We start from the raw sequence: 21512 nt of genomic DNA, 5'->3' as shown, positions 1-21512 counted from the left end.
ATTGACATGTGAGATGAACTAGATAGTACACCGATCTAGCAAGGATTGACTTGCCTGCACAGTCTATCTTTTCTTGCGATGGCAACCTGGCGGGACCGCGCATCGGGATCTGCACTAACTTTTCTTGAGATTTTGACTATATAGTCAAAATCGAAAGAAAATCTCACCGTGTGTACACACCTTAAGGATGACATATTAACACAAATAATATTTTTTTCTATAATTTCTCATTAATAAACGTATGGCCCAGGGTGCAGAGACAATAATGCTAATACAAGAAAGTCTGTGAACCACTGCCTTCAGACATACCTTTTTATTAAAGCTTACCAGCTGTCCTCATAAAATCACCACTTCGCTCCTCAACCCCTCCCCATCATATATGTTTGCCAGTTTGTCCTCCAACTATTCGTCCTAACCTTTAGTATGTACAGTAAGCTTTCATAGTGCTTGTTCCCCACCAAGCACCATCATTGCCACTTGCGCTCCACTGTCTCATACTCCACTTAAGCGACTGACAGTTTGCTTTCCCAGACAATGAATACAAGATCGAGAACTGAACTGCCCGCTACTCCCTCCTCCATAGTGGCTTAATACAAAAGCATAATCTAGGATAAAACTCTTGTATGGAACTAATCAATGGGCCTATTCAATTTGTTCCATTTTAGAGTTGTCAAGTTCAGCCCAGATGTTGGCAAGCAAAGATCTGATCTTGCCTCATTAATATCAATTTGCCCAGGCATAAAGCCTGCTTATTCGCAAAGGGAAATTCTAATGTTGTTGAGTCTAATGACGGGGTCTTTAGTTAATATTTTAAAGTCAAAGTGTAAAAGGTGAGATGGACCAGTGTGATGAGCAATGTGTGGGTATATGTCTAGCTGTGTAATACAGTTGGAGGAAGAGAGACTGGGTGACATGTGCAATACTTAATATTATGTAAGTTAGACTTAAATCTCTGAGGGTATACCATCTACATTTGAGGTCATATCTCTTGGGATTTTTTTCTGCTTATATAAATAAAACTAAAAATTCTCTTCTGAGAGCATTGAATATAAAAGGAGGCCAAGAACTGCCACACAATCAACACAGACATATGGGACTTATTTAAAAGCATGTGATATGCAGGCTGTGCGGGAATTCCAATGAGTAAGCCGGTATTTTAAAAATGGTAATCATTTAAAAATGCAAAACCAACCTGGTTTTGCCTTGTAAATGATTGCCGCTTTAATAATACAGGCATACTTGCTGGAATTCCCGCACAGCTTGCAGATCGCAGGCTACATATAAGTCTCATGGTCTGCAATGTGAATAAGTATTTGTAAAATTGCATAAAGACTGTACTAATTTTAGTGGTGTGTCTCCTGTATGCAATTTACACCACATTGTGCCAGTCTGTCCCTATCTAAAATGGTCTGAAACTGTTCCCGTTACTACTGTAAATTCATAACTACCATAGAGCTGATAACGTGGAAACAACTGCAACTATTTTTTCTGACACTGCATAATTTTTCTAATGTAATGTTATTAGAAAGAATAATATTTTAAACCTACCGGTAAATCTTTTTCTCCTAGTCCGTATAGGATGCTGGGGACTCCGTAAGGACCATGGGGTATAGACGTGCACCGCAGGAGACATGGGCACCTAAAAGAACTTTCTAGTATGGTGTGCACTGGCTCCTCCCTCTATACCCCTCCTCCAGACCTCAGTTAGAGAACTGTGCCCAGAGGAGATGGACAATACGAGGAAAGGATTTTGTTAATCTAAGGTTAAGATTCATACCAGCCCACACTAATAATACCATATAACCTGGAATACACCTAACCAGTTAACAGTATGAACAAACAACAGTATCGGTCCAAGACCGATTCTAACTGTAACATAACCCTTATGTAAGCAATAACTATATACAAGTCTTGCAGATTTTCCGCACTGGGACGGGCGCCCAGCATCCTCTACGGACTAGGAGAAAAAGATTTACCGGTAGGTTTAAAATCTTATTTTCTCTCATGTCCTAGAGGATGCTGGGGACTCCGTAAGGACCATGGGGTTTATACCAAAGCTCCCAATCGGGAGGGAGAGTGCGGATGACTCTGCAGTACCGACTGAGCAAATGCTAGGTCCTCATCAGCCAGCTGTAATGCCGAGACGCCCCGGGCAGCCGCCCAAGAAGAGCCCACCTTCCTAGTGGAATGGGCCTTTACTGAATGCGGTAACGGCAATCCAGCCGTAACATAAGCCTGCTGAATCGTGTTACAGATCCAGCGAGCAATAGTCTGCTTCGAAGCAGGTGCGCCAATCTTGTTGGCAGCATACAGGACAAACAATGCATCTGTTTTCTTAATTCTAGCCGTCCTGGCTACATACATTTTTAAGGCCCTGACTACATCCAGGGACATGGAATCCTCCAAGTCACTCGTAGTCACAGGCACCACTATAGGCTGGTTCATATGAAATGAAGACACCACCTTGGGTAAAAATTGAGGACGAGTCCTCAATTCCGCTCTATCCACAAGAAAAATCAAGTAAGGGCTCTTGTAAGACAAGGCCGCCAATTCTGACACACGCCTCGCAGATGCCAAGGCTAACAACATGACCACCTTCCAGGTGAGAAATATTAACTCCACCGTTTTAAGGGGTTCAAACCAGTGTGATTTAAGGAACTGCAACACCACGTTCAGGTCACATGGTGCCACTGGGGGCACAAAAGGAGGCTGGATGTGCAGTACTCCTTTTACAAAAGTCTGGACTTCTGGAAGAAAAGCCAATTCCTTCTGAAAGAATATTGACAAAGCCGAAATCTGTGCTTTAACAGAGCCTAACTTTAGGCCCATATCCACTCCAGTCTGTAGGAAGTGGAGAAAACGACCCAGATGGAAATCTTCCGTAGGAGCATTCTTGGTTTCACACCAAGAGACATATTTCCGCCAGATACGGTGATAATGTTTTGACGTCACCTCCTTCCTAGCCTTTATTAGAGTAGGTATGACCTCCTCCGGAATACCCTTCTCCGCTAGGATCCGGCGTTCAACCGCCATGCCGTCAAACGTAACAGCGGTAAGTCTTGGAACAGACAGGGCCCCTGCTGCAACAGGTCCTCTCTTAGAGGAAGAGGCCAAGGATCTTCTGTGAGCATCTCCTGAAGATCTGAGTACCAGGCCCTTCGAGGCCAGTCTGGAACAATGAGTATTGTTTGTACTCTTTTTCGTCTTCTGATCCTCAACACTTTTGTGATGAGAGGAAGCGGAGGAAACACATAGACTGACTGGAACAACCATGGCGTTACCAGAGCGTCTACTGCTATTGCCTGAGGGTCCCGGGACCTGGCACAATACCTCCAAAGCTTCTTGTTGAGGCGTGACGCCATCATGTCTATTTGAGGAACTCCCCAGAGACCCGTTATCTCTGCAAAGACTTCTTGATGAAGTCCCCACTCTCCTGGATGGAGATCGTGTCTGCTGAGGAAGTCTGCTTCCCAGTTGTCCCCTCCCGGAATGAAGACGGCTGACAGAGCGCTTACGTGATTTTCCGCCCAGTGAAGAATCCTGGTGGCTTCCGCCATGGCGACTCTGCTTCTTGTCCCGCCTTGGCGGTTCACATGAGCTACTGCTGTGACATTGTCTGATTGAATCAGAACCGGTAGGTTGCGAAGAAGATTCTCCGCTTGTCGAAGGCCGTTGTATATGGCCCTTCGCTCCAACACGCTGATGTGTAGACAGGACTCCTGGTCTGACCATAGTCCCTGAAAATTTCTTCCTTGGGTGACTGCTCCCCATCCTCGGAGGCTCGCGTCCGTGGTTACCAGGATCCAGTCCTGAATTCCGAACCTGCGACCCTCTAGAAGGTGAGCACTTTGTAGCCACCATAGAAGAGACACCCTGGCCCTGGGGGACAGTGTTATTTTTTTATGTAATTGTAGATGGGACACGGACCATTTGTCCAGAAGATCCCATTGAAACGTCCTTGCATGGAACCTGCCGAAGGGAATGGCCTCGTAAGTTGCCACCATTTTCCCCAGAACCCGAGTGCATTGATGAGCTGACACTCTTTTCGGCTTTAGATGTTCTCGGACCATGTTCTGGAGGTCCTGGACTTTTTCCAACGGGAGGAAAACTTTCTTTTGTTCCGTCTCCAGTATCATGCCTAGGAACGGTAGTCGAGTTGTCGGAACCAACTGTGACTTTGGTAGATTGAGAATCCACCCATGTTGTTGAAGCACTCTCTGGGAGAGTGACACGTTCTCCAGTAATTGCTCTCTTGATCTCGCTTTTATCAGGAGATCATCCAAGTATGGGATAATTGTGACTCCTCGCTTGCACAGGATCACCATCATTTCCGCCATTATCTTGGTGAAAATCCTCGGGGGCCGTGGACAGCCCAAACGGCAACGTCTGAAACTGATAATGACAATCATGTACCGCGAATCTCAGGTACTCCTGATGAGAGGGATATATGGGGACATAAAGGTAAGCATCCTTTATGTCCAGTGACACCATAAAATCCCCCCCTTCCAGGCAGGCTATCACCGCTCGGAGCGATTCCATCTTGAATTTGAATCTTTTCAGGTAAAGGTCCAGGGATTTTAGGTTTAAAATGGGCCTTACCGAACCATCCGGCTTCGGAAACCACAAATAGGGTTGAATAATACCCTTTTCCCTGTTGGCTCAGGGGAACCCTGATAATCACTCGCTGTTGACACAGCATTTGAATTGCAGCTAGCACTACTTCCCGCTCTGGGGTAGAAGCTGGTAAGGCCGACTTGAAAAATCGGCGTGGGGGCACCTCTTTGAATTCCAGCTTGTAGCCCTGGGAGACTATTTCTATCACCCAATGGTCCACGTCTGACTGAACCCAGACTTGGCTGAATAGTCGAAGGCGTGCCCCCACCTGTGCGGACTCCCGTAGGGGAGCCCCAGCGTCATGCGGTAGACTTAGCGGAAGCCGGGGAGGACTTCTGCTCTTGGGAACCAACCGCAGCAGGTGTCCTCTTGCCTCTACCCTTACTTCTGGCGAGCAAAGAGGAGCCCCGACCTCTTCTGGATCTATGCGACCAAAAGGACTGCATCTGATATTGTGGGGGTTTCTTTTGCTGTTGGGGAACAAAAGGTAAAAAGGTAGACTTACCCGCGGTAGCTGTAGAGATCAGGTCCGCGAGGCCGTCCCCAAACAATAAATCACCTTTGTAAGGTAAAACCTCCATATGCCTTTTTGAGTCTGCATCCCCGTCCATTGGCGGATCCATAAGGCTCTTCTTGCCGAAATAGCCATAGCATTGGCTCTTGAACCCAGTAAACCAATGTCTCTTTGAGCGTCCCTCATATATAAGACTGCGTCCTTAATATGAGCTAATGTTAACAAAATTGTATCCCTATCTACGGTATCAAGGTCAGCTGACAGTGTATCCGTCCAAGCTGCTACTGCACTACATACCCATGCCGACGCAATTGCCGGTCTAAACAAAGTACCAGTATGAGTGTAGATAGACTTTAGTGTAGTCTCTTGCCTACGGTCCGCAGGATCCTTGAGGGCCGCTGTGTCAGGGGACGGTAGCGCCACCTTCTTGGAAAGGCGTGTTAAGGCTTTGTCCACTGTGGGAGAGGATTCCCAACGTACCCTGTCCTGTGTAGGGAAAGGGTACGCCAGAAGAACCCTTTTGGGAATCTGCAGTTTCTTATCTGGAGTTTCCCATGCTTTTTCACATAACTCATTAATTTCATGGGAAGGAGGAAAGTTTATAACTTGTTTCTTTCCCTTAAACATGTGTATACTCGTGTCGGGCACCGAGGGCTCATCAGTGATATGTAACACATCTTTTATTGCAATAATCATGCACTGAATACTTTTTGTCACCCTGGGGTGCAATCTTGCTTCATCATACTCGACACTGGAATCAGAGTCCGTGTCGGTATCTGTGTCCCTTATTTGTTAGAAGGGACGTTTCTGAGACCCCGACGGGTCCTGTGACTCGGTATAATCCGTAGATTGATTACCTGCCGACGCACTGGACTCTGCTTTGTCCAGTCTTTTATGCAGTGAAGCTACACTAGCATTTAACATATGCCACATATCCATCCAATCCTGAGTCAGCACTGCTGACTGAAACACACCACTCATCTGTTCCACCTCCTCTTTGGATAAGCCTTCCGTTTCAGACATGCCGACACACGTACCGACACCCCACACACACTGGGATATAACTATAAGGGGACAATTCCCTAAAGAAGGCCCTTTGGAGAGACAGAGAGAGTATGCCAGCACACACCAGCGCCAACTGACCCAGGGAAAAAAAAAACCCCAGATAGCGCTTTTATTTATATATATATATATATATATATATATATATATATATATATATATAAAAATGTATATAGATTTCCCCACTCACTGCGCCTTAATTATGTGCCCCCCTCTCTTTTTTTCAGCCCTCTGATGCTCAGCAGGGGAGAGTCCGGGGAGCCAGCGTTCTCTGCAGCCTCTGTGGAGAAAATGGCGCTGGTTAGTGCTGAGGGATCAAGCTCCACCCCCTCGCGCGGCGGGCTTCGGTCTCGCTCGTGAATTTGAAAAAAAATGGTGGGGATCCGTAGTTTACTGCCTCCGCAGCCTAACTACATACTTTTTTGCCTAAAACGAGGTTTATTGCTGCCCAGGGCGCCCCTCCTGCGCCCTGCACCCATCAGTGCCATGTGTGTGTGTAAGTGTGGGAGCAATGGCGCACAGCTTCCTGCTGTGCGCTTACCTCATGAAGATATGAAGTCTTCTGCCGCCTGATGTCTTCTTATGTCTGACATACTCATCCGGCTTCTTTTTTCCGGCATCTGTGAGGAGGATGGCGGCGCGGCTCCGGGACAAACCCCAGGGTGAGACCTGTGTTCAGACTCCCTCTGGAGCTAATGGTGTCCAGTAGCCTAAGAAGCAGAGCCCTTAACTCTTAAGAAGTGGGTCTGCTTCTCTCCCCTCAGTCCCACGATGCAGGGAGTCTGTTGCCAGCAGAGCTCCCTGAAAATAAAAAAACTAACAAAATTATTTTTACAGAAAACTCAGGAGAGCTCCCTGTAATGCACCCTATCTCCTCTGGGCACAAGATCTAACTGAGGTCTGGAGGAGGGGCATAGAGGGAGGAGCCAGTGCACACCATACTAGAAAGTTCTTTTAGGTGCCCATGTCTCCTGCGGAGCCCGTCTATACCCCATGGTCCTTACGGAGTCCCCAACATCCTCTAGGACGTAAGAGAAATTATGCATTGTCAGAAAAAATAGTTGCAGTTGTTTCCACGTTATTCAGCCGATTTCACTATAGAATCTCTGAACTGAGGGCCTTGGGACACCTTATGCTACAGTTTTAGCATGACCCAATAGCAAAACTGTAGCAGGGCAAGCTGGGATGTGTAGTTCAACAACAGCTGGACTGCCTTATATGATGGATGCATATTATCCCCTGATAGGGTGGAATGTAATTATCTGCAGTAAATTACTGCGGCTCATTGATCCTAATGAACTAATTCAATTATCCCCGATAGCCGGCACAATCAGGGTTTTTGTTTCACCTGCCCAGAGGCAGGAGAAACAAAATCCCTACTAAGTGCTGTGTTTTTGCAGCTGCGATCATGAAAACACACGGATCTAGGAAATTGTCCAGAATCCTGTGTGTTTTCGCACAACTGTGGGTAAATTTTACAGTGAAAAAAAAATTAGCATTAATTGAACTGGACAAAAACACATCGGGCAAAATACTGTGGAAAAGCGGTTTTTGTTTTGTGGTAAAATTTACCGTGATCAATTGCATCCCCCACATAATCTACTTTAAAGGCATACAATTCTACTTGTGGAGAGGACTGCATTTGGGTCCCTGCAGTCTGCAATAACTCAGAGGATCTTGGTTATTGTTATTGATACTCCTATATGGACTCTCAACACCTAGATTCAGCTTTATGCTGTTCTAAAGAAATCTCCACAGAAGTATGATCAGTGGGACTGCAAAATAAATAAAGTAACTGAGGCTATACACACACACACACACACACACACACACACACACACACACACACACAGGTTGAGTATCCCATATCCAAATATTCCGAAATATGGAATATTCTGAAATACGGAATTTTTGTAGTGAGTGAGATAGTGAAACCTTTGTTTTCTGATGGTTTAACGTACACAGACTTTGTTTAATACACAGTTATTAAAAATAGTGTTTAATGACCCTCAGGCTGTGTGCATAAGGTGTATATGAAACATAAGTGAATTGTGTGTATGTACACAATTTTTGTTTAATGCACAAAGTTATTAAAAATATTGGCTAAAATGACCATCAGGCTGTGTGTATAAGGTGTATATGAAACATAAATGTATTCTGTGCTTAGACTTGGGTCCCATCGCCACGATATCTCATTATGGTATGCAATTATTCCAAAATACGGAAAATTCCAATATCCAAAATGCTTGGGACCAGAAGTATTTTGGATATGGGATACTCAACCTTTATATATATTTTTTATTTATTTATTTTCCTCAAGATCCCTTCCCTCTACTCTGTGCTCTCAAACATACAGAATAGTTGTATTACTCCAATATATCAATACATGCTTGCCAATACTGGCTTAAAATTTAACAGGTTGAAAAGCCAATATTATTATAACAACAATATTATTATTATAATAAACATCATAGACATACTTCCTTTGTATATTACTATACTTGTTACAAATTACTGGCCACATAGAGAAAACATAGCAAAATAGTGTCTTGAATATAAGTTGAGTTACCTGTACCGTTCCTGGCTAGATCCCCTGCTCTCCACGGGAGAGATACTTGTAGAGTGCACCAAACTGTATGCTCCCTGTCTGTTGGGTGAGCGGGAACGAGATCTTGCTTTTGATTTGGATTCTGATCTAGAGTGTTTTTTCTTCCGATTTTCATGTGGACTACTACAAGAAAGCACAAAACAAAACTCTGTTAAACTTCAAATCTAAAAGGTATTAAAACAACAATTATCTGGGTAAAGGAAATAAACAGCTGAATTTATCCTACATGAACATTTAATCATTATATCCCATAATTGGTAAAAGCCCAATAAACATCAGCGCTAGTCCCCCAAAGGATAACCTGGTATTGTCACATCTTTTACGATCTGCAGGACTGAACTTTGCTTCAATATAGGAACACACTTCTCCTCTGGTACATTATATACAGATGGCCCACTATGGCTATAGAGATGTAATCAGATTGGCTTCATTGACCATCAACCTTACTCTGTTTTTGACTTGTTTTGTTAATATGCATATATGGACATACATGTGTGTAGCATCTGAGGTTACTTGACAACAGCTGGGCATGAACATTAAACCAGGAGAGTAAATAGAGGAGGTAGTTTACGAAGCACACTGCAAAATGTGTGGTTATCTCAAGGTAATCTTCACTGTATGAAGGCGAATATGAAAACTAGAAGAGCGCCTCAAAATGCTGAGTAAAGAGAAAGTCTCAAAGTCCAACCTTGCACTTTTTCGTTTTCCCTCCTAAAATATGGCTGTTTATCCTCATTTATGGATTTCATTAATCATAAGTGAAGGAATATGGAGACAGATAATTGTCCGTTAGGTAGGTGTATGTGTGCAGATTTTAAATATATGGCACAGGAAAGCAATAAGGTGGTGCAAATGTTAACAGTATAAGATGAAAATGCAAGACTTTTAGAGGAACATAAATAACCAATTTTCCCACCTGTACAGCAATGCACTCAAAAAGTGCCAACCGATGCTATCTCCACCTTATTTCAATAATCCACAATGAAAACCTTGCCCCTGGACTATACTAGAAAACTCCACTCAATACCTCCCCTTTGCGTGGGTACACTTCTGCTCTTCTGCCAATGACATCATAGTCAGTAAAGCCCTGCACTGTGGCAAATTCAAGTTCACCTGTGCAAAGCAAAAATGCACAATAGGCACATTGCTAGGTTCCCACCATATTATTACATAGTGGTTTATCAACATGACAAATTCACAATATTCCTGTAGTAATATGGTCACGTATTGATATCACTTGGGTGTTGTCCACGGTATGTGATTATAGTGGTTAAACAATATACTGTCATCTGTGTTCCCCACACTCCACCACAGATGCTGAAGAAACAGTTAAAAAGTTGCTGCCTGTGATAACGGTGTTTGATCAGAGTGATACCTCTAGCTCTGGACTGTGTGTATTTGCCTAGATGAGCTGATCAGTGTCCTAGCTGGCTCTCCCGTTAGAACATCTAATTGTAATGTGTGTTATGTGACATGTTGTTTCTTTGCATTGGTAGTTTCTAACATGAAGCCTATTGCAGTCTATAAGTCCTCTGAGCCTTATACTGTAATTGTCATTTTGAAATTTGCCTCAATATCATGTGCTTGGCCTAGGAAAATACCTTATCATACAGGGAACTGTTAAGGCCCCTCACATCCATTTTATACAAATACATATCTGCCACCATATAATTACCACAGTATTCGTGAACAGGGCTATATTTGTGGTGCAATGGTCCAGAACGCCGTTCCTGAAGCCCTTTGGAAAAATGCCATCATCAGGAACGGCGTTCCAGAACCTCCCATTGAAGCCAGCATATTTTTTTCATGCGTGGTCGGGTGCAGGGGTGAGGGAGGAACACAGTATGTTCCTAACCCCTGTAGTGTCTTGGGAGCACCGACGGCACCTGTCTGGTCCCTCTTTAAAAGGCCCTCCAAAAATGGCCACAGCGATGCAGGAAATGGATGCTAGAGGTCATACTTGACCTCTAACATCTGTCAGAGACACGGGAATGCTGGCGCTGCCGGGAGAAGATGCAGAAAAGCATCTTCTCCTGTGAAACCCCTGACAACGAGCCTTGGCAACGAGCAGGAAACCCTTGGCAACAAGGAGGAGACCACTGGCAATGATCATGACATGAAACCCCTGGCAACGAGCATAAAACCCTTGGCAGTGAGCATGAAGCCCCTGACAACGAGCAGGTAATTAAAACTAAATTACAAGCCTTATTGTGGGGCACAACTTGTAAGGGACATTATTGTGTAGTAGGAATTACAGTGTGTGTCATATTTTGTAATGGGATTACAGGGTATGGAATATTGTGTACAGGAAATTACAATAAGGAGGAAAAATGGAAAATAATGTAAGGAGCATGAATCAGGATTTTTCCCCCTATCCTGTGGTGGCCAATGTCTGGGCGTACAGGTTGCAAAACTGGGGTAATGTATAAGGTAGTCTGTTCCCGCAACACCCCCTTTATTTGCAGATGCATTTTTTTTTATTCTTGGCAAAGGAAAAATCCTTTATGCTTACAATAGCAGCCCTGTCCTCTGTAGCTCCACCCACGGGAGTTTCTGAAACTATTCTCCAAAAATAGCACTGTTTGCAACCCATTTCACCACAAACCTCTGTCTAGCAGGCAGGAATCCCGAGGTCAGACACCCACTGGGAAGTCCAAGTGAGCTTTTTCAGCATTCCCAGTGTGTGCTATTGCTTTACAGAGTGCATTGGTAGACCTCCTCACACAACATTACTAATTTTCTCTTCCATGGAGCACATCTAGTACGGGTTGCTCGTTATACCAGCTGCATAATAAATGCATGTATCTAGGATTACACGCTTCTCAATGGTTTATCATTTATTTTATATAAACACCATTTTATAGGGGATGGCTACTGGCTAGGTGGTTTACCAAAAACACACATTAGTACAAAGTGCAGTATTCAAATTGCTTGCAAAAGACGAATGTTTTAAAAATTGCTTGAACATTATTGTAAAATGGAATGCACCGCATAATGTATCTACTATATTTACATAAATGTATTTCTGAAGGACAGCAACACTTCTTCATACGCCCTAAAATAACTTGAGACCAAGGTGTTCTAATGTAGATGCAGAGAACATAAAACGACTAAGCCACTTTGTATATCTACTCCAACTGTGTGTTTAATAGCGCACTGCAGGCTGGTTGAGTCAGTAGCTGTGTAACTGATGGCGATGTGGCTCACAAAGGAAATCTCATTCGTCTTGTTTTTGAGAGAAATAAAATCAAGTAATTTCACATTCAGGATTTTATGTAGTGTTTGAAGGAAATTATTCATTGTAGATTTTATATGCAGAAAACAAATATCATCTTGTTTGTTGGATCATATTAACTACAGATTACACACTGTAAAAAGGGTAGAAAACGAAGCATCTTTAGGGCCATCTGCCTGTCCATAATTAAATGTAAATATTTAGGATGGGGCTAAGCCTAACTTAGAGCTAGCAAAAAAAATAAGAATTTACTTACCGATAATTCTATTTCTCGTAGTCCGTAGTGGATGCTGGGGACTCCGTCAGGACCATGGGGATTAGCGGCTCCGCAGGAGACAGGGCACAAAAATAAAGCTTTAGGATCAGGTGGTGTGCACTGGCTCCTCCCCCTATGACCCTCCTCCAAGCCTCAGTTAGGATACTGTGCCCGGACGAGCGTACACAATAAGGAAGGATCTTGAATCCCGGGTAAGACTCATACCAGCCACACCAATCACACCGTACAACTTGTGATCTGAACCCAGTTAACAGTATGACAAAACGTAGGAGCCTCTGAACAGACGGCTCACAACAATAACAACCCGATTTTTTTGTAACAATAACTATGTACAAGTATTGCAGACAATCCGCACTTGGGATGGGCGCCCAGCATCCACTACGGACTACGAGAAATAGAATTATCGGTAAGTAAATTCTTATTTTCTCTAACGTCCTAAGTGGATGCTGGGGACTCCGTCAGGACCATGGGGATTATACCAAAGCTCCCAAACGGGCGGGAGAGTGCGGATGACCCTGCAGCACCGAATGAGAGACTGCATGTCCTCCTCAGCCAGGGTATCAAATTTGTAGAATTTAGCAAACGTGTTTGCCCCTGACCAAGTAAATGCTCAGCAAAGTTGTAAAGCCGAGACCCCTCAGGCAGTCGCCCAAGATGAGCCCACTTCCTTGTGGAATGGGCTTTTTCTGATTTTGTCTGTGGCAAGCCTGCCACAGAATGAGCAAGCTGAATTGTACTACAAATCCAGCGAGCAATCGTCTGTTTAGAAGCAGGAGCACCCATCTTGTTGGGTGCATACAGGCTAAACAGCGAGTCAGATTTTCTGACTCCAGTCGTCCTGGAAACATATATTTTCAGGGCCCTGACAACGTCAAGTAACTTGGAGTCCTCCAAGTCCCTAGTAGCCGCAGGTACCACAATAGGTTGGTTCATGTGAAAAACAGAAAACACCTTAAGGAGAAATTGAGGACGAGTCCTCAATTCTGCCCTGTCAGAATGAAAAATTAAGTAAGGGCTTTTATCTGACACACGCCTGGCTGAAGCCAGGGCTAATAGAATCTTCACCTTCCATGTGAAATATTTTAAGTCCACAGTGGTGAGTGGATCAAACCAATGTGACTTTAGGAAACTCAAAACAACATTGAGATCCCAAGGTGCCACTGGGGGCACAAAAGGAGGCTGTATATGCAGTACCCCTTTTACAAACGTCTGAACTTCAGGCACTGAAGCCAGTTCTTTCTGGAATAAATTTGACAGGGTCGAAATTTGAACCTTAATGGACCCTAATTTTAGGTCCATAGACAGTCCTGTTTTCAGGAAATGTAGGAAACGACCCAGTTGGAATTCCTCTGTAGGGACCTTCTTGGCCTCACACCACGCAACATATTTTCGCCAATTGCGGTGAAAATGTTTTGCGGTTACATCCTACCTGGCTTCGACCAGGGTAGGGATGACTTCATCTGGAATGCCCTTTCAGGATCCGGCGTTCAACTGCCATGCCGTCAAACGCAGCCGCGGTAAGTCTTGGAACAGACAAGGCCCCTGCTGGAGCAGGTCCTTTCTTAAAGGTAGAGGCCACGGTTCTTCCGTGAGAATCTCTTGAAATTCCGGGTACCAAGTCCTTCTTGACCCATCCGGAACCACGAGTATCGTTCTTACTCATCTCCTTGATTCTCAGTACTTTTGGTATGAGATGCATAGGAGGGAACACATACCATGACTGGTACACCCACAGTGTTACCAGAGCGTCCACCGCTATTGCCTGAGGGTCCCTTGACCTGGCGCAATATCTGTCTAGTTTTTTGTTCAGGCGGGACGCCATCATGTCCACCTTTGGTTTTTCCCAACGGTTTACAATCATGTGGAAGACTTCCCGCTGAAGTCCCCACTCTCCCGGGTGGAGGTTATGCTGAGGAAGTCTGCTTCCCAGTTTTCCACTCCCGGAATTAACACTGCTGAGAGTGTTATCACATGATTTTTCGCCCAGCGAAGAATCCTTGCAGTTTCTGCCATTTCCCTCCTGCTTCTTGTGCCGCCCTGTTTTCGTGGGCGACTGCCGTGATGTTGTCCCACTGGATCAATACCGGCTGACCTTGAAGCAGAGGTCTTGCTAAGCTTAGAGCCTTGTAAATTGGCCTTAGCTCCAGTATATTTATGTGGAGAGAAGTCTCCAGACTTGATCACACTCCCTGGAAATTTTTTCCTTGTGTGACTGCTCCCCAGCCACTCAGGCTGGCATCCGTGGTCACCAGGACCCAGTCCTGAATGCCGAATCTGCGGCCCTTTCATAGATGAGCACTCTGCAGCCACCGCAGAAGAAATACCCTTGTCCTTGGAGACAGGGTTATCCGCTGATGCATCTGAAGATGCGATCCGGACCATTTTCCCAGCAGATCCCACTGAAAGGTTCTTGCGTGAAATCTACCGAACGGGATCGCTTTGTAAGAAACCACCATTTTTCACAGGACCCTTTGTGCAATGATGCACTGATACTTTTCCTGGTTTTAGGAGGTTCCTGACTAGCTCGGATAACTCCCTGGCTTTCTTCTCCGGGAGAAAACATCCTTTTCTGGACTGTGTCCAGAATCATCCCTAGGAACATTAGACGTGTCGTCGGAAAAAGCTGCGATTTTGGAATATTTAGAATCCACTCGTGCTGTCGTAGAACTACTTGAGATAGTGCTACTCCGACCGCCAACTGTTCTCTGGACCTTGCCCTTATCAGGAAAGCGTCCATATTTCTTTTAGGAAGAATCATCATTTCGGCCATTACCTTGGTAAAGACCCGGGGTGCCGTGGACAATCCAAACGGCAGCGTCTGAACTGATAGTGACAGTTCTGTACCACGAACCTGAGATACCCTTGGTGAGAAAGGCAAAATTTGGACTTGTAGGTAAGCGTCCCTGATATCCAGTGACACCATATCGTCCTGGTTCGCTATCACTGCTCTGAGTGACTCCATCTTGATTTGAACCCTTGTATGTAATTGTTCAAATCTTTTAGATCTCACCGAGCCGTTTGGCTTCAGTACCACAATATAGTGTGGAATAATACCCCTTCCCTTGTTGTAGGAGGGGTACTTTGATTATCACGTGCTGGGAATACAGCCTGTGAATTTTTTTCCAATACTGCCTCCCTGTCGGAGGGAGACGTTGGTAAAGCAGACTTCAGGAACTTGTGAGGGGAAGACGTCTCGAATTTCCAATGTACACCTGGGATACTACGTGTAGGATCCAGGAGTCCACTTGCGAGTGAGCCCACTGCGTGCTGAAACTCTTGAGATGACCCCCCACCGCACCTGAGTCCGCTTGTATGGCCCCAGCGTCATGCTGCGGACTTGGCAGAAGCTGTGGAGGACTTCTGTTCCTGGGAATGGGCTGCCTGCTGCAGTCTTCTTCCCTTTCCTCTAACCCTGGGCAGATATGACTGGCCTTTTGCCCGCCTGCCTTTATGGGTACGAAAGGACTGAGACTGAAAAGACTGTGTCCTTTTCTGCTGAGATGTGACTTGGGGTAACAAAAGTGGATTTTCCAGCTGTTGCCATGGCCACCAGGTCCGATGGACCGCCCCTTTATACGGCAATACTTCCATGTGCCGTCTGGAATCTGCATCACCTGACCACTGTCGTGTCTATAAACATCGTCTGGCAGATATGGACATCACATCTACTCTTGATGCCAGAATGTAAATATCCCTCTGCGCATCTCGCATATATAGAAATGCATCCTTAAAATGCTCTATAGTCAATAAAATATTGTTCCTGTCAAGGGTATCAATATTTTCAGTCAGGAAATCCGACCAAGCCCCCCCAGCGCTGCACATCCAGGCTGAGGCGATTGCTGGTAGTAGTATAACACCAGTATGTCTGTATATACTTCTTAGGATATTTTTCAGCTTCCTATCAGCTGGCTCCTTGAGGGCGGCCGTATCTGGAGACGGTAACGCCACTTGTTTTTATAAGCGTGTGAGCGCCTTATCCACCCTAAGGTGTGTTTCCCAACTCGCCCTCACTTCTGGCGGGAAAAGGTATACCTCCAATAATTTTCCATCGGAGGAAACCCACGTATCATCACACACTTTAATTTATCTGATTCAGGAAAAACTACAAGTAGATTATTCCCACCCTACATAATACCCTTATTTGTGGTACTTGTAGTATCAGAAATATGTAACACCTCCTTCATTGCCCTTAACATGTAACGTGTGGCCCTAAAGGAAAATACGTTTGTTTCTTCACCGTCGACACTGAAGTCAGTGTCCGTGTCTGTGTCGACCAACTGAGGTAAATGGGCGTTTTTACAAGCCCCTGACGGTGTCTGAGACGCCTGGACAGGTACTAATTTGTTTGCCGGCCGTCTCACGTCGTCAACCGACCTTGCATCGTGTTGACATTATCACGTAATTCCTAAATAAGCCATCCATTCCGGTGTCGACTCCCTAGAGAGTGACATCACCCATACAGGCAATTTGCTCCGCCTCCTCACCAACATCGTCCTCCTACATGTCGACACACACGTACCGACACACAGCACACACACAGGGAATGCTCTGATAGAGGACAGGACCCCACTAGCCCTTTGGGGAGACAGAGGGAGAGTTTGCCAGCACACACCAAAAACGCTATAATTATACAGGGACAACCCCTTATACAAGTGTTTTCCCTTATAGCATTTTCACATATGTAATCATATCGCCAAATAAGTGCCCCCCCTCTCTGTTTTAACCCTGTTTCTGTAGTGCAGTGCAGGGGAGAGCCTGGGAGCCTTCCTCTCAGCAGAGCTGAGCAGGAAAATGGCGCCGTGTGCTGAGGAGAATAGGCCCCGCCCCCTAAAACGGCGGGCTCTTCTCCCGGAGTTTGTGAGATCTGGCAGGGGTTAAATACATCCATATAGCCTCAAGGGCTATATGTGATGTATTTTAGCCATAAAAAAGGTATAATACATTGCTGCCCAGAGCGCCCCCCCCAGCGCCCTGCACCCTCAGTGACCGCTGGTATGAAGTGTGCTGACAACAATGGCGCACAGCTGCAGTGCTGTGCGCTACCTTATGAAGACTGAAAGTCTTCTGCCGCCTGTTTCTGGACCTCTTCAACTTCGGCATCTGCAAGGGGGGTCGGCGGCGCGGCTCCGGGACGAACCCCAGGGTGAGACCTGTGTTCCGACTCCCTCTGGAGCTAATGGTGTCCAGTAGCCTAAGAATCCAATCCATCCTGCACGCAGGTGAGTTGAAATTCTCTCCCCTAAGTCCCTCGATGCAGTGAGCCTGTTGCCAGCAGGACTCACTGAAAATAAAAAACCTAAAAAACTTTTTCTAAGCAGCTCTTTAGGAGAGCCACCTAGATTGCACCCTGCTCGGACGGGCACAAAAACCTAACTGAGGCTTGGAGGAGGGTCATAGGGGGAGGAGCCAGTGCACACCACCTGATCCTAAAGCTTTATTTTTGTGCCCCGTCTCCTGCGGAGCCGCTAATCCCCATGGTCCTGACGGAGTCCCCAGCATCCACTTAGGACGTTAGAGAAATAAAATAAAAAAAAATTGCATAGCTGCATTTTGTAAGTAAATTTTTAATAACACGTTCACATTATTATGACCACCTCCTACATTTGATGTCAACAACGCGTAGCCCATGAAGTCACATGTTGTGCGCTGGCTTGGTAGATATATAAAGTGTGTGATAGGCCATCTGCACACATATTACTCAAAAAGGGATGATTATCTGCTTTCGGGCCAAAGGTGGCAGTATTTCTGAAACAGTAGAGTTTGTGAATTGTTCGCGTGCTGCTATGGTTTGAGAATTGTGGTGCTCTTTGTTACCTGTACTCTATTTTTGTTATTTATTTACTGTAATGCTAAGTTTTGTCTCGCTGTACTGTCCCCTGTACGGCGCTGCAAAACACTTGTGGCGCCTTATAAATAAAATGTAATAATAATGGTGAAGGTGTATCATGACTGGACAAATAGCACCATTGCGAATAACAGGCGTGGGAACTGCAGAGCACCACGTGCCATTGATGTAACAGGTGAACGTCGGCTACGAAGGTGCATGAGGACTGACCAACATGCTACAATGGAGCAGCTCACAATCAAAACGAACCTGAGGGCTACCAGGCATGTGTCAAGCTACAGTTCAGCCCATCTAGCTGCTGTCTGTGCTACACATGGTGGTTACTCTGGCTATTAGCTGGTGGTCTTTATAATGTGACTCGTATTTCACCATGGAAGGATAGTATGAATGCCATACAGCCTACAGAACAGTGTTCAAACCCAATGTAACATATTGTATGTGCAACTTTCATTTTCTCTGGACATGTCATTATTACATACAGTGCTCACTTTAAAACAACCCTCTTTCACAAAGTACACAACCACCACAGCATTTTGAAAAAGGTCAGCTCTCCCCCACAGCGCACTTTGTAAAGGCTACACTCACCCCACAGCGCACACTGTAGGGCCAGTTCTCTACTATATTGCACACGTGCTTGAAATTGAAGCAGTTATCTTTTTCTGTTAGCTTTCATTAGTCAGAAGAAATAAGAAAAAAAGTAAATTAGAACCAGTAACGAGACTCCCCATTAACTTGATTTAAATCGATCTGTTCCATACCATCGATGGTCAACAAACATCCCTAGAAGAATCGACTGTATCCCTTTCCATTAAAAAATAAAGTGATAAAAACATGGATAAAATAAATAGCACCATGTATTTGGCTGCAGACTTTAGATCAGTTTCCCTACTCTGCCAGTACAGTCTAGGTTTTAAGTATATCCATGCTTGAGCACAGGTGACTTAAATAGTAACTCAATTTGACTTAACAATCTAGACTCAAAACCTGGACTGTAGTGGCAGAGTTTGGGAGACTCTGCTTTAGATCATGGAATCTAGAAATGCCCAGCAACTTCTGCACTTTCCCTTCATGAGGCAGCAGGGATTATCACAGCGAGACAGAGATGAGCTGCGTGTAGGAACAAAGGCAGCTTCTCCTAGACATTCCTGGCCACATGGGTGAAACATAAAGATGGAGTCTAACCTGGAGTACACTCACAACCACCAGAATTCTTGCAGAGTAGTGCAGAGAAGCCAGGCAGGAATGCACAAGCACAATATCTATGACAGCGAGAGAGAAAGAGATGGGGCTGATTGCTGTTCCAGCCACAGCCCCCAGACTCGGAGCATGGTGCTGTGTGTCCCCTCTTCCGATCACACACAAGATCCATGACCAGGGATGACCCTCTGTGAGCTTAGGATATCTGGTGCAGGAGTGGCGGACAGAGCGCACACAGATCGCTCCTAACATGCCCTCCCAAACCCCCAGCGGAGTTCACAATTGAACTATAAAGGAGAATTGCTCAAACTAAATCAGAAGGAAACCAAATAACTTAGCCCTAGAGCAGTGGTTCTCAAACTGTGTGCCATGGCAGCCTGGAATGCCTCAGGGCACTTGGAAGGGTGCCCTGGGTTGGTGGCCCAGGACCAATTGAAATTATTTATGCTCCATATAATAGGCAAAACCAGTGCTTTGGGCTACAAAACATAAAATATGTGGACAAACACTAGTAAATCCTGTCCCTTACCACATAACTGATGACCTAATGATGACAAATAAACACACTGACTTAATTTAATATTTCTTTCTAAATTTCTCAACAACAAACTTTTGGCCTAGGGGTGCGTGAAAAATTCTCATGCTATAGGGCACCGTAATTCAAAAAAGTTTGAGAACCACTGCCCTAGGGTAAAGGTTACCCACTCCTTGGAAACAAAAAGAGAAAACTAGGGCGCTTTGCCCTATTATTACAGAGTACATAAGACAATAATCAAAACAGGAAACAGCAACTTACAGTTGAAGACAATATAGGACAAGTACAGGGTAACTAAACATAACTACATCAGCAGATGACACGGAGATAAGTAGGGTGGCCGAAAACTACAGGGTTTAGGGCAGTTGAGGATTATTAAAGTAAGAAAAGGATAAGCACATAAGGGAAGAGGGCCCTACTCGTGAGAGCTTACATTCTAAAAGGGGAGGGGCAGACAGATTGGGTAGACCAAGCGTGGAACAGAGTGTTAGGATGAGATCTAGCTGGGTTTGGTAAAGAAGTGGGTCTTAAGAGCCAGTTTGAAGTTCTGTAGAGAGGTGGAGAGTCTGTGGGGAGAGAGGTGGATAATTCCAGAGTAAGGGAGCAGCACGTGAAAAATCTTGGAGATAGGAGTGGGAGTAAATAATCAGAAGACAGGAGAGTCAGCGTGCATTAGCGAAGAGGATGGGTGGGAGTGTAAAGGAAGATAAGGTCAGAGATGTAACTGGGAGAAGACAGGCTTTGTGAGTGAGTGTGAGAAGTTTGAATTGGATTCTGAAAGGGAAGCCAGTGAAGGGCTTGTAGGAGAGGGGAGGTGGACGTAGTGTGTTTGGTGAGGAAGATAAGCCGGGCTGCAGCATTGAGGATAGATTGGAGTAGACAGAGGCATTTGTCAGGTATGCCAATTAGGAGGAGATGACAGTAATCCAGTCTGGAAATGATTAGTGAGTGGATAATGGTCTTGGTGGCATCCTGGGTGAGAAAGGGTCTAATCCTGGAAATATTTTTGAGATGAAAATGACGGGTTTGTGAGAGGTGCTGAAGGAGAGGGAAGAGTCAAGGATTACGCTAAGACAGCATACTTGGAGGCTAGAAGAGATAGTTGTGTCTTTAATAGATCATTAGATTGTGGGAGGTGAGGTTGCGCGTGAAGGTGGGAAGGTGATCAGCTCAGTCTTGGACATGTTGAGTTTAAGAAATACATTTGTATGGGATGAGGAAGAGGAGGAGGAGGAGGCAGCCCACAAATAATCTCTACAACCCCCCTAAGGTATCCAATGTACCCAAAAAAGGATGCCAGAGAAGTGAATTATAGAGCTGGGTCTTGTGCTCCACTCAAATTGTGTCTCTTCCACGGACAAAAAGCCAGTGAACACACACACATAGAAAGGGGTAAGTGAAGAATTGGTGATCACAGTGAAGTGATTTAGTGCTACTCTCCAAATCATTCACTCAGATGTATAAATAGCTCACTGAGTTTTTCCACTTGTAAAAGGGTATTTATCATGGAGAGAGATAATGTAGAGAGACATAAAGCACTAACCTATCCGCTTCTAATTTTCATTGTACAGGCTGCGTTTGAAGAATGACAGTTAAGAGCTGATTGGTGAGTGCTTTATATCTCT

General features: G+C 45.0%; 1 protein-coding gene across 3 annotated transcripts in view; it reads right to left on the bottom strand.

The window, feature by feature from the left end:
- SFSWAP (splicing factor SWAP) overlaps window positions 1-21512 on the bottom strand; it is a 323193-nt gene that overhangs the window by 12836 nt on the left and 288845 nt on the right. For all 3 annotated transcript variants that reach the window (XM_063964653.1, XM_063964654.1, XM_063964655.1), the window contains one exon: window positions 8760-8921. In XM_063964653.1, the coding sequence (XP_063820723.1) occupies window positions 8760-8921 (162 nt within the window). The remainder of the gene's footprint in view (window positions 1-8759; window positions 8922-21512) is intronic.

This window comes from Pseudophryne corroboree, chromosome 1, assembly GCF_028390025.1.
Source record: "Pseudophryne corroboree isolate aPseCor3 chromosome 1, aPseCor3.hap2, whole genome shotgun sequence".
NCBI lineage: Eukaryota > Metazoa > Chordata > Amphibia > Anura > Myobatrachidae > Pseudophryne > Pseudophryne corroboree.
The sequence above is the reverse complement of the archived record's forward strand: the minus strand, read 5'-3'. Positions and strand labels throughout refer to the sequence as shown.